The 12,231-nt window shown below is 42.2% G+C and overlaps 1 protein-coding gene across 1 annotated transcript in view; it reads right to left on the bottom strand.

Moving 5' to 3' along the window:
• Positions 1-1,642: 1,642 nt before the first annotated feature.
• The window catches only part of LOC147305528 (C-type mannose receptor 2-like), a 28,705-nt gene continuing 18,116 nt past the window's right edge, over positions 1,643-12,231 (bottom strand). Inside the window, exons 2-6 of the mRNA XM_086276779.1 lie at positions 6,620-6,810; positions 5,154-5,373; positions 4,689-5,024; positions 2,183-2,274; positions 1,643-2,018 (exon numbers count right to left, since the gene is read on the bottom strand). Coding sequence (XP_086132905.1) covers positions 1,893-2,018; positions 2,183-2,274; positions 4,689-5,024; positions 5,154-5,373; positions 6,620-6,688 — 843 coding nt within the window. The 5' untranslated portion in view covers positions 6,689-6,810 and the 3' untranslated portion in view covers positions 1,643-1,892. The remainder of the gene's footprint in view (positions 2,019-2,182; positions 2,275-4,688; positions 5,025-5,153; positions 5,374-6,619; positions 6,811-12,231) is intronic.

Here is a 12,231-nt window from a genome sequence, read left to right as displayed (position 1 = left end):
TTTGATGTCCTGTAATATGGACGTTATTTAGCATGAAAGTACATTTTGCACAGCTTCGTTTCGAATGTTAAAGTTGCTGTTAAAATAAAAGCTGGACAGAGAACACAGTCCAATCCTGTTTGAACACTACACCTTAATCTAAAATATAATATAAATACATATATATTTATAAATAACCCAACATAATGGAGATCCTGGTACTCTGATCCCATGCTGCTATATTTGGCGATAGAAACATGGAATTTCTCTCTAGCGTCATGATCAAGCTTTCAGTCCAAGTTCAACATTTTAGTTAATTTTTTTGTTTGTAAGTTATATTATAATTATTACCTAGTTTCAGATTTCCTGCGCTCCTGTCTTTCCTCTATTTGTCTCTTAAGTCTGTATTTCTTTGTTAGACCTGCTGTTACTTCCTGTTTTACTTTGTTACCCTCTCGTCTCCTCTGCTGGCAGTGACGACGCACCGGATGGGGAGGGCGACAACCCACAGTTATTCCTGGAGACCACCCAAGCCATTTCAGAGCGTGGCAGTGTCCCACGGCAGAATGGGCTTGACGCCAGCCTCGCTGGGGACCTTTGGAGACATCTGATGGGACATTTTGGATCGCTTGGGCCTTTCCCAGGAAAACCGCTGCTGGCGGTTCTGGGGTTGTTAGATGACAGCAGAGGACCAGACACTGTTTGTGGAAGGGTGTCCCAGAAAAATGGCAGATCCTGGGCCAGTAAAAAATGAGATTCAGTACATCCTGGACCTTAGACAAAGCTGCACACAATTGGGAAGGTTGTCACTGAAAAATGTGCTCCAGGCCCAGAAATGTCAGCAGGGCCTCTGCAACAGAGTGGCAAAATTCACCAGGAGATAAACTACTTGTATTACTGCCTTCTTCAAGCTCAAAGTTAGTCACCAAGTGGAAAAGACCCTTTGTGGTCACATGGTGAGTGGGCAACATACAGACAGGGGTGGAGCCACACAGATATATCACCTTCATCTCCTGAAAGCATGTAGAGAGGCCAAAACCACTTCTCTGGTCTAGTGTCCTGGTGAAGGAGAGAGATGAGCTGGGGCCACAGATGCCAAGGTTACCTGAGCATGAAAGGCAAATCTTCCAGAGAGAACTGGCTGAAATGCTGAAAATAGTTCTTATAGTTCTTGTAGTGAAGAAAGGTAGGTCTATATGCTTCTGTGTCAACTACTGCAAGCTAGATTCCCTTGTCTGCAAATTCCAAGGAAAAAACAGCGTGAGGTTTGGACCTGTTTGTCAAACTTTTGTTTGGCTTGTTCCCAGCGCCTCATGGACCATGTGCTCTGTGCCCACGCTGCAAAGCTTCTTAACTGAAACACAGGGCTGGGTGCCGTTTGGTCCCAGCAGGTACGGGGGATCGCCACCTGATCCTGTACACCGGCTGGAAACTGACAGGGCAGGAGAGGAAATACAGCACAGTGGAGAAAGAGTGCCTGGCAATCCGGCCGGCGGTGGACTGTCGTCGTTCGTTCCTCTCACACCCAGACTGATGTGACTGTGTCAGAGCAGGACTGAGGTCTAGTACAGCTGCATCAGCAACTACGATCAGATCAGCTCATTACAGCGTTCGTTATAGAAATAAATGGGATTTCAAGGTTCAAGGTTCTGTATTCGTTTTATTATTATTATTATTTCATATAAAATCTTAATGTTCTTTTTTATATTCACAGAAACAGCAGTCCAGGCTTCTTTCACCAACACCTCAAAAACATGTTGCTCAAAGTCCTGCTTATTCTTTATTTAGCAGTGACCGTTTCATTTTAAATAAGAAAGTAGAGTTTACACAAATTAGAGAACTAAAGAATAATCTTTTTTTAAAAGGACAAAGCAGAAAGAAATGTTTCATAACCAAAATTGGTAAAGCTTGTCTTATACAGATGGTTTCGTTTCCTTGTTTCCTTCTTCATCCTTGTGGAAGACTTCTCCTTCTGGCTGCTTCCTCCAGCTCAGTGCGAGATCTCCAGCGACTCCCTGGTCCTTCAGCGTCTGTTTGAGCTGGGACACAAAAATGTGATTTGCAGAATATGACAGACAAAATTATTCACTAATATTTGCTATTCACTCTTTTTTGCTGCTGCATAAGTTTGTTGTTATTAGGTATATGAAAGTTAAAGCAGCTTAAGGTTTGTTTCACAATAACGCTGGAGGTGACCAGTTACCTGTTCCAGCATGGCATCCATCACATCATCGTCATTCAGATCCAGACTGTTTTTCTCCAGCCTCAATCTCACCACTTGCTTGTAGGTAGGTGCTGATTAAAGAACGAGGGACACTCAGGGTTAGAAAACAAAGGATGGACAGCTTACGTCACCTGCTTTTCCTGCTGCCCTGAGTTTAGTTCAGGGTGTCAAACTCATTTCACATGGCGGGCCACGTGCAGCCTCCTTTCAGATAAACTCTCCTTTCTGTCAGTGACAAAGAAAGAAATCGCTCATCGTTTTTCTGACGCTCCAGATGTTGATCTTGCCGCTTTGACTTCTCATTTAAAGAGTTCGATCACAAATCTCAGAGTAAAAGTTGATTCTGCACTTTGACGGTCACGTAAACGAGGTGGTGAAACAGCACCTCAGACGCTTATCGAAGGTTAAGCCCTTTATTTTCAAGCGTGACTTGGAAAGTGTTATTCACGCCTTTATTACTTCACGTTTGGATCATTGCATTTCTCTTTCAATGGGGGTTGGGCAGGACACTTTGTCACGCTTGCAACTAGTGCAAAATGCCGCAGCACGATTTTTAACTGGCAGAAGGAAATTCGACCACATGGCTCCGGTTTTGGCCTCTCTACATTGGCTTCCAATTGAATTAAGGATCCGTTTTAAAGTCCTTTTATTGATTTTTAAATCTCTAAACGGTCTGGCACCTGTTTGCTTGTCTGATTTGTTGAGGCCTCATGTCCCCATTCGCTCGCTTCGGTCAGCTGAGCAACTGCTGCTTTCGGTCCCAAAGTCACGGCTACAACTTGGAGGAGGCCGAGCGTTCTCTGTTGCTGCTCCAATGCTTTGGAATAGCTTCCCTCTCCATATCAGACAGGCTCCATCAGTGCCAGGTTTTAAGTCCAGATTAAAAAACTATTTTTATTCGCTGGCTTTTAACTCTGTGGGTGACTTTTAAATTGATTTTGTTGCTATGTCTGATTTTTGCTATTTTATTACTATATTTGTATTTGTATTGTACAGCACAAGTGCCAATGATGATGATGATCCAGCTGTTTTCACGGTTGTTGCAGTCATGTTGGCAGACAACGGCCGACAGGATATCAAACAGGTTTGATTTTCTATGACTAAATGACTGATGATCGGGAGCTGGTCGTGAGGTCTTAATCGTGACCCCACGTACACAACATGATGCACGACACACGATTAAGGCGAAACTCGGGCCGATCCCCAAAAAGCTCAAAATGGACCAAAAACCACACAGTGGATGCCCAGCTAAAGTTTCACAAAGTAATTTACATGGAAGCTTTCTGTGGTTTCCAGTAGCACATTTAAAAAAGACACGTGGACAATCTGAAAAGAACATATTGAAATGAGTAGTAGCACTTTAGAGGATTCATACACATCACACGGTGTTTGAGAGTACGTGATTAAGGGAGCATTTGCATGGATTCAAAACCTTGTAAAGCAGGAAATGCAAAGCAGCTTCTTCCCAGCTTTTTCACCAGGTGTGTGGAGTGGCAGGGTGACTTTCCCCTGCCTGTATTGAATACTGCTGTTTTAATAGTTTGATGATTTGATGGACTGCCTCTACTGCATCTTCCTAACGGACTGAAACATTGTGCATGTTACTATAAATTGTTACTTAACTTACTTTGAAAAATTCTGGTCAAAAGGACTGAGTGTAACTAAAGGTTAAGGCATAAAACCAGCATATTATACAGAAATCTAAATTAATTCCAAATTATTCTCAGACACTACACTGTGATTGTGATTGGTGGGAGCCCCCCCCCCAGGGTAAAGAAGTGTGGGGTAAGAAATAAAGCAACCTCAGTTTCACAGCCTGATCTCACAGTGCAGCAAATCTGTTGTATCATTACTTTTGCTTCTTTATGGATGGTGTTTAACGTCGGTCTGGAGTGCAGCGTGTGAGGCTCTGAGGTACACGCAGTGTTGCCAACTCAGTAAGGAAAATTGCTATTGGCTGTCCTAAAAGTCGCTAGAAGTCGCTGAATGACGTCATCGCCCAATTTGCATAATTGGTCATGCTAATCTAATGGTAACCTATGTTGATGGAGAGAGAAATAACATCGTGCAAGAGACATAAAGTGAGTAAAAACGTCCTAAATGCATTTAGAGTTTATTTAGAACTACAAATTACATTTCTTTTAGCAATTATTGTTTTTTTTAATGTCACAATTCCAACCCTGCTCCTTTACCCGGGCTTGTGCAGGTGCGTCCGCCTCCTCTGCACTGCACCGCAGGCCACGCCCCGCCACAAACATGTAATTAAATTCAAAACTGAAGACTACCTCGATGTTAAATCTAATATTGTGCTTAAATAAAAATAGTAAGTAGACTGAACTCAGTTTTATCAGCTTAAGTCAGTTACCGGTGGTTTTCGTTCAAAAAGCTGATCAACTCAGTTTATTTGTGTTGGCCTAAATTAGAGAAATGAGGTAAGCTGGAAATTTTGCTGTTCACTGGTGGAAAGTAACAAAGTGCAGCTTACCACTGTAGCAGATAAATGCTGTTTTTCGATCACAGTTCCAGTCCTCCCATACTCCAGCTGGAAAGAGTCCTGCCGCACAAACCTTACTCCCTGTGCTTAAATCAGGTTGAGTTGGGTTCCAGTTTCTAAACGTGGAGTTACTACCATCTGTCCACTTCCAGGAGTCTCTGAAAAGGCCGATCCAGGCGGATTGCCCTGCAGGTAGCACTTCTGTTACTCTCTGGTTCTCAGACATGTTTCTCACACTGGCCAGGTCTGTGTGATGGGCTCTGCAGTAGCTCTGAGCCTCCGTCCATGTCATGAAATTGTTGATGAAGACAAATGTCACGTTCAGTCCTGAAAACAGACCAAAGTGAAGTGTTGTGAAGAACAATGTAGATCCCCGAAACACAACAGCTCCGGTTGCAGATGAAAATGCTGCTGACTTCTACATTTAAAAAACATTTTATTAATTAAAACCCTCACCTGTGACATCAGAACAAATGGCGTTAAATTTACTGCCACATCTGTCATTATTCCATAATCCAGTCTCATGTAACTTAGCACAGTGTTCGTTCCCTAACCAGTTGTCCGGTTGTCCAGGCTCCCAGTTTCTGAACGTAGCCTCATTATTTTTGTAGAAATCTGTGTCTGGCATCGACCACCTCCAGCCGTTAATGTCACCATACATCCCAATCCAGGCTCGCTGCAAGCAATAATTAAATTGTGTTGACTAAAATGATATGACCTACATTCCTGTCTTAGAAATGAAGCCTGAACTGAGAGCTCTCATTTTTCTTTGGAATCATTCAGTTTGAGCTGGACCGAGGGGAGATCTGGTCACCTGGTGCAGTAATTACCCAGTCACACCTGTAGTTACGTGGTCAGTGGCATGTTATGTCGACAGACTCAATCCCCAATGGACCCCCTGCAATGGTAAAGTTAGGCTGTGTGTGGACTGTGTTGAGGGTGAGCTTTGGGGGGGGAGTGGCCCGTGTCCAAAAAACTGAAAAATGTTTTGTTTTACACCCACATACAGATTAAACACAAAATTACACACAAGGGAAGGAGCCCGAGTTAGTGCATGAGGTTGAACGGTACCGGCTGAGTATAGTTGGGATCACCTCAACGCATGTCTTGGGCTCTGGAACCAGTCTCCTGGAGAGGTGCTGGACTTAATCTGGAGTTGCCCCTGGTGAAAGGCGGTGAGCTGGGGTGGGTATCTAGCTTGTATGTAGGGGTTTCTCCCAGTGGACAAGAGGGTTCTTTCCCTGCGCCTTCAGGTCAGGGAATGGTTCCTAACTGCACTTATGCACCGAATGATGGATCAGAGTACCCAGCCTTCTTGGAGACCTCTGAAACAATAAGTTTCATATATGCGAGGAATAGTTTTCTATACAAGATCACTGCAAAAAGTGCAGCCTTACCTAATGTCCACCTACTGTTACTCATTTATATTAAGATTAAACATCTAGTTGGTGTTGGTGTGGAGAGTAGCCTTCAGTATTCTGTAATCTGTAGTGGAGTACATTTTAAAAGTAACCGTCCCAACACTGCACAGAGATGATGACTTGACCAAAAACATAATGGACTACTGGGACGTTCAAGTAAAAGCACGAACACAAATCAGAAAACTTAATCCAACGATAGGTGAACATTTATCTGCAAAATAATTTTATTTTTGAGACAATTTTTCAATAATACATTTTTATGTGCACTGAGGTGTTTTCATGGTGTTTTATTGCTTTTTTACCCAAAGGAATGATCTGAAAAGTCGTTTTCAGGCAATAGAAAACATATTTTTTGTAATATAGCAGATTCTTTTTAACTATAGTGCAGAAAAGTGACGACATCCATGCCTACCATGCCACTGATACATACAAACACATTAACTCCCACCTGTGGCTTACATATATCAATTTAATTTAAAAAGAGGATAAAAGTGTACTCACATTTTGGTATTGTGCGTAGTTCATTTTACTTGAGTCTGCCATGCTCTGCAGGATCTTCACATCCTCCATGTTTTCTATGGTGGCCAGGTCTGTGTATCTCTCCCTGCAGTAACTCAGAGCATCAGTCCAGCTCTTCCAGTCATAAACAAAATGGTACTGACGCTTAACATATGAGGAGCCTGAACACAGCCCTGCAGAAATGGAATATTATTGTGTTATATGTAAATATCGATTACATTTGGACTTAAAAATAATTATATAGCTTATCTGTGTGGTTTCAGTGGAATTGTAGTGGTATTAGCTGTGTATTTAATTAGAGCTGTAAAACCACCAATATTAATGTCATAAACATAAAATGACTTCCTAACGATGACTATCCTTCTGTTTCTAGATCAGTTAATATAACAGTAACACAAGGTCACACAGTGCTACCTGATACTGTGTTTAAAATGAATATGAAAATGACATGAAAAATAAAAAACACATTAAAATTCTTGCCTGCTGCAACTATGATGAACAGAAAAACCTTTTCCATCCTTGTCTCTTCCTTGTTTCTTGATATTTCTTGGTAAGTTATAGATTCAAATCTTTCATCTTCATGCGAAGTAAGATGAAAATATCTTAGCTCTAAGGATCACTATAGTTCACCTTCTGTCTCTGCATGTCCACTTGCATTCATGTATCTTCTCTGAGGTCGTCCTCTTTTCTTGGCATTTCCCTAAAAACAAAAATATGTTCTTTTTTTCAGTTGTACAACCTGTAAGGTGTACCTGCCACTCTTCAGCCCTCCTCCCCAGACCCCACCCCAGGTATTTGCCTTTAGAAAGTTTTTACTATGTAAATAAGAAGGTGCAGGCACCAGTACTTCCCATCAGTGGTTAGCATTAGCATCTTCACACACTATTTGTGTGTGTGGATGTTTTCCCATCAGGTGTGTTAACATGTGATTTCAGATTGTCCTTCTGAAATGAGATGGCCAGAGGCCACGTCACACTGGACTCTAGCTTCAGTGAAGATCTTTCTTTCTCTCCTGTTCTCTAACTTTCCCCCTGCTTTTACTTGTATAGCTCCCTCTGTGTGTCTCCCTCCATCCTTTTACACTGACTGCACGTCTTTCTCTTTAATGCAAACTCACTCCTCCTGCCTGCAGGAAGGTTGTTGGTGTGGTCACTGGAGGCCTGTGCAGTACAGTGCAGTGGATCACTGTGTCCACTGCAGCGGCAGCGTCATTGTTTGGCCGGAGGACCCAAGCTGGGTCACGACAGGACGCAACATAAAGTGACTTATTTTACTTCAACCTGAAAGACATTTAGCATTCTGCTTATGTAAAACTGGACGGTTCTCCAAGTGTGTAAAATCAGAGCACGGCGCTCTGCAGTCAGTTCATTGTTGAGCCTTATAACTAACCTTCATTTACAAAATCAGTATAATGACGCTCATGTGTGAGTTCAATAAGGAAGATCTTGCGGTCGCAAATTTTGAAGCCATCATGATAACCTTCTCCCGCTGACGATGTGGGGACCCAACTTTTTTAGCTCCGATTAAAATCAAGACACTCAAAAAGACTCTGGAAAAGAGTCGAATCCTTGGGTCAGAGTTTAATACTCTGAATCAAATGAACAGCAGGAAAAATACATACAGACATTTAGCAAGAGAATTACAAAGCAGAAAGCCAGCAAAGCAAAACCCCGGGTGTACAGCTTTAAGCACAGACGGCAGAGCAACAGCAGAGGGGGAAAGTGCTGGGGTGTCCTCTGGTCCCCTAATATATACGGACCAGTATCCCCGCCCCCTGCTGCTGGGTAACTTACCCACCCGTCCTCCAGCCAGACACAGCTGACACTGAGTCTCATCACCATTAAGCTCCCGTGTTTCACAGTGACGATGCTGAATGTGGGAGACAGAAGTACAAACAGAGAACAGGGAAAGCTTCAACATTCATGGGTGCGACGGCCATTTTTGTCTCCTCTGTCATTTTTTTTCGGTCTCCCTCTTCAGTGTCCAGTGCTGTGGACAGGCCTCCATGGACACCCAAAAAAAGTCACAGCGTCGCCTCAGCTGAAACCTACTAATACACATAAGGTTAAACTAATTCAAACAGCATGGTACAAAAAACAGAAACGCTAATATTTATTGCACTGCAAGTTCAGCTCACAGTAGTTTATTGTTTCTGCAGCAATCGTGGCGCGATGAGGAGGACGCTCAGCTGATGGTCGATGCAGGTCAGACTTTAGCACCCGATGTCGCTTTGAAACTAAAGAACAGGCATGTGTCGGCTTGTGCAGCTAGTTTCAAAACACAAATGTCCTCAAAGATTTGTAAATAAATATAAATGTGTTACAGATGTTCTGCACTCACAGTCAGCTGTTCTAGTGCGTCACTGACCGACTTCTGCCTCTGCTGCTTGCGTCTGCTGTCTCAGACATATTTGCACTCTTTCATAATTGTGACTCCGAGTCTCCTGTGTTTGTATAGTTGTAATAGTGTAATCACTCCAGACCTTTTCCATCTGTCACGTTTCTTTGTAGCCACTTAGAGGGTTTTTGCGCTGATATTTGAGTTCTTTTTAAAATCATTTTGCATCTACATGCAGTTATTTTCTTTGCAGCTAAATGAGTATGAGCCTCGTTTTATTTTGCTGTAGTACTGTAGTCCAGTGTAACATATGTGGTAGTGCCATCATTCTCTGGCTGTCAGCCTGTGTCACTCCTGTACTGCATATTTATATTATTTGTGCACTTTTACAGAGCTGGTTTTAATCTTGTTACACTGTGTATACTGACTAGAAAGGCTTTCAATTCAATTCCGTTTTTCTTTCCCTTCTTGTTGCAGTTGTTTTGTGTCTGAAGTTTTCTTGAGAAGCTTTTTCATTTGATTTACTTCAGTCACATCCCCTACAGCCCTCTGTGGGTTGCAGGCCTGTTCAATAGTTCACACAGGCAGTCATTAGAGCGCCTGTAACATCTCCTCCTATGGCAGAATCAGAAAGCCGTGAAAAAGATATTCTCTTTTCCAAACACAAAGGCAAACAGTAGAAAGCAGCACAGAGTGAAAGAGTCTGATAGAGGGAGGGTTAAAAGAGCGACGTAGACAACAGAAATACAATCAGACAAGTTTATTTTAATAGAAGAACAGAAATGCTGCAGCACACACACATGAAGGGTGAGTCTGTGTGCAGCTCTGCAGAGCACCAGGACCAGAAATAGGCTGAGAGCACTACGAGCATTTAGCGATGAATATTTCAACCACTCTCTCACTTTGAAAGTCTGGTCTCTCATAACCACCACTCCACCTTCTGTCCCTGCTTTCACTTCTTTAAACTTTTAATCCACAATCTTTAAGTTCACATCTTTGTTACTTTCTCCACAGGCCTGCCCACCACACCCACTCAAACCCATGTCCATTGCTGCTCTCCATCTGGTCCTCTCTTTGGAAACACAATGCAGCAGATGTGGGAGCAATAATCAAATATATGATGGATTCACATGCATTCATAAAGAAAACTTTACCTGGTGATGTGATTGCTTCTTGAAAGTCCTATTCTGACTGCACGTGCATGTGAGATTTATAAACTGGAAAAATCTTATTGGCTTTGTGTTGAGGAAACCAGGGCGATGCTAACAAGAATGTTAGATAGAAAGACTGGCGTGGATCAAACACACACACATTTCTCATGCCAGCGTCAGGGGCCACTGTCACTTAAAAATACACACCAGCCTGCCACGTACAGGTTGAAAGTTTCAAGACTCCCTAAAACACATTTTCCTCGATTTGAGCCTCAGTGATGCAGGTCAGAAAAGTACAACAGTATCAACTTTCATTTTTGTATTGTTTGGGTCACTGAAAATTACATTTAAAATATTGTTGCTGTCATCAAAACTGGTCACTACCCTTACATATAAACGTTTATATACTGAACAGTATGTAAAGGTTGTTACATACGGTGGTCCCTCGTTTATCACGGGAGCTACGTTCTGAAAATAACCTGCGATGGGTGAAATCTGCAAAGTAGCCAGCTTTATTTTTTACAGTTATTATGGATGTTTTAACCGCAGTGGTTCACCTTTCGCTGTGCTGAAAACGATGTTGCACTTTTTACCCTTCACAGTTGAAAAAGACTAGAAATAAATGTTTTTCTTCTTTTGCATTTTATCAATAAATGTAGTGAAAAGTCAGCGAGCACCTGTGAAACCTCATGCTGCGTTAACTTAAATTACATTTGCCATTGAACAAAACTAAACTAAACTAAAGTACTGATGTGGATGAACACAGAACAGGAGGAGTAACGACAGCCTGTCGTACTCTTACCACAGAGATTGTTTTCACATCTGGAGGTTTTCGGGGCATCTGGAGCACAAATCGCCTTTAACATACGGCCGCACTCCTTCATAGTTCCCTCTGAACACACGTACACAAAATATCACACAAATCCAAATCAGACGAACAGAATCAACTTTGGGGGATTTCCTGAATGATTGAATAAACTGTTTAGTTTTAGTCTTAGAGTCATTTTCCAACAGAACTAACACGAAGCACCATTGATGTATAAGTGTATTATACTGTATTGTCTACATTATTGTGAGATAATTTTTTTTAATAGAAGCCACATTTAATGACGTCTCTGCCTTCAGTCAAACATAAAGTGTCATTATTACTACAGTCCACAAGAGGGAGCACTTGTTGTAGTATTGTGCAGCAGTAACACTGGAAGGAGTCGTGGTACTGACGCTGGGTAGTAGTTACAGACGAGGAAGGAGACTCTGTCCCAGTCCAGTCCCTCCATAGTGTCACAGAGATGGAAGGCACAGCCCACTCTGTGTGTGTCTGCCCACACCATCTGTAACACACACGCACAGTTTAAACTGAGTGGATCTGCCACATTCTACACAAGCTTTGGACAATGTCCTCTGCAGTGGATTTTAAATAAAAATATCAGGATGTGATTGAAGTGACTCTCAGCTTTAATTCGAGGAGTTTAACAAAAGTGTCGAACTGTTTAGGAACTACAGTCATTTTAGTCGTATTCCCATTACTGAGAAGTAACCGGACAGTTGATTGATATTTAAAGTCGTTCTCAGTTTGGATATGCATTTCTGCAGATAAATGATGTTAGGATGATTCCAAGTGTTGAACACCTTTTTTGGTGCCACTGGAACAGCTCAAACTTAAAGACATGCTGGTCTGCTTAGCAGAAAACAAAGCAGCAAACTTGTGAAACTCAAAAACGACAACAGGAGCTTCTACAACAGCCCGCACACATAATTCCTGTATCAGAATCCTGAGAGAGATTCTGATGGACCAGAGCACATCCTTCATGTCAGCCAGTTTTGAATTACTGGGTATGAAGTCTATTTGGGCTAAAGTGTATCACCCACAGACTGATGGTCTGGTGGAGCATCTGAATAAGGCTTTCACTGATTAATGATGATGAACATGATTGGAACCAATGTATAGATCCTGTTTTTTTCACTGCGTTTATTAAATTTCCTGTTTGGCAGGAAGCCACATGGGGTTCTGGACCTACAAATATAAAACTGGGAGTGCCAAGCTCCAAAAAAACGGAATTCAGCACGTAATGGACAAAACTTCACGCTTTGGGTCAACTGTCATGT

The sequence above is a fragment of the Aulonocara sp. 'chitande type north' Nkhata Bay genome, linkage group LG20, assembly GCF_057382095.1.
Source record: "Aulonocara sp. 'chitande type north' Nkhata Bay isolate Kocher_YH1m ecotype deep benthic linkage group LG20, A_spYH_male_GT1.1, whole genome shotgun sequence".
NCBI lineage: Eukaryota > Metazoa > Chordata > Actinopteri > Cichliformes > Cichlidae > Aulonocara > Aulonocara sp. 'chitande type north' Nkhata Bay.
Note: the sequence above shows the minus strand (reverse complement) of the source record. Positions and strands in the feature narration are given on the sequence as shown.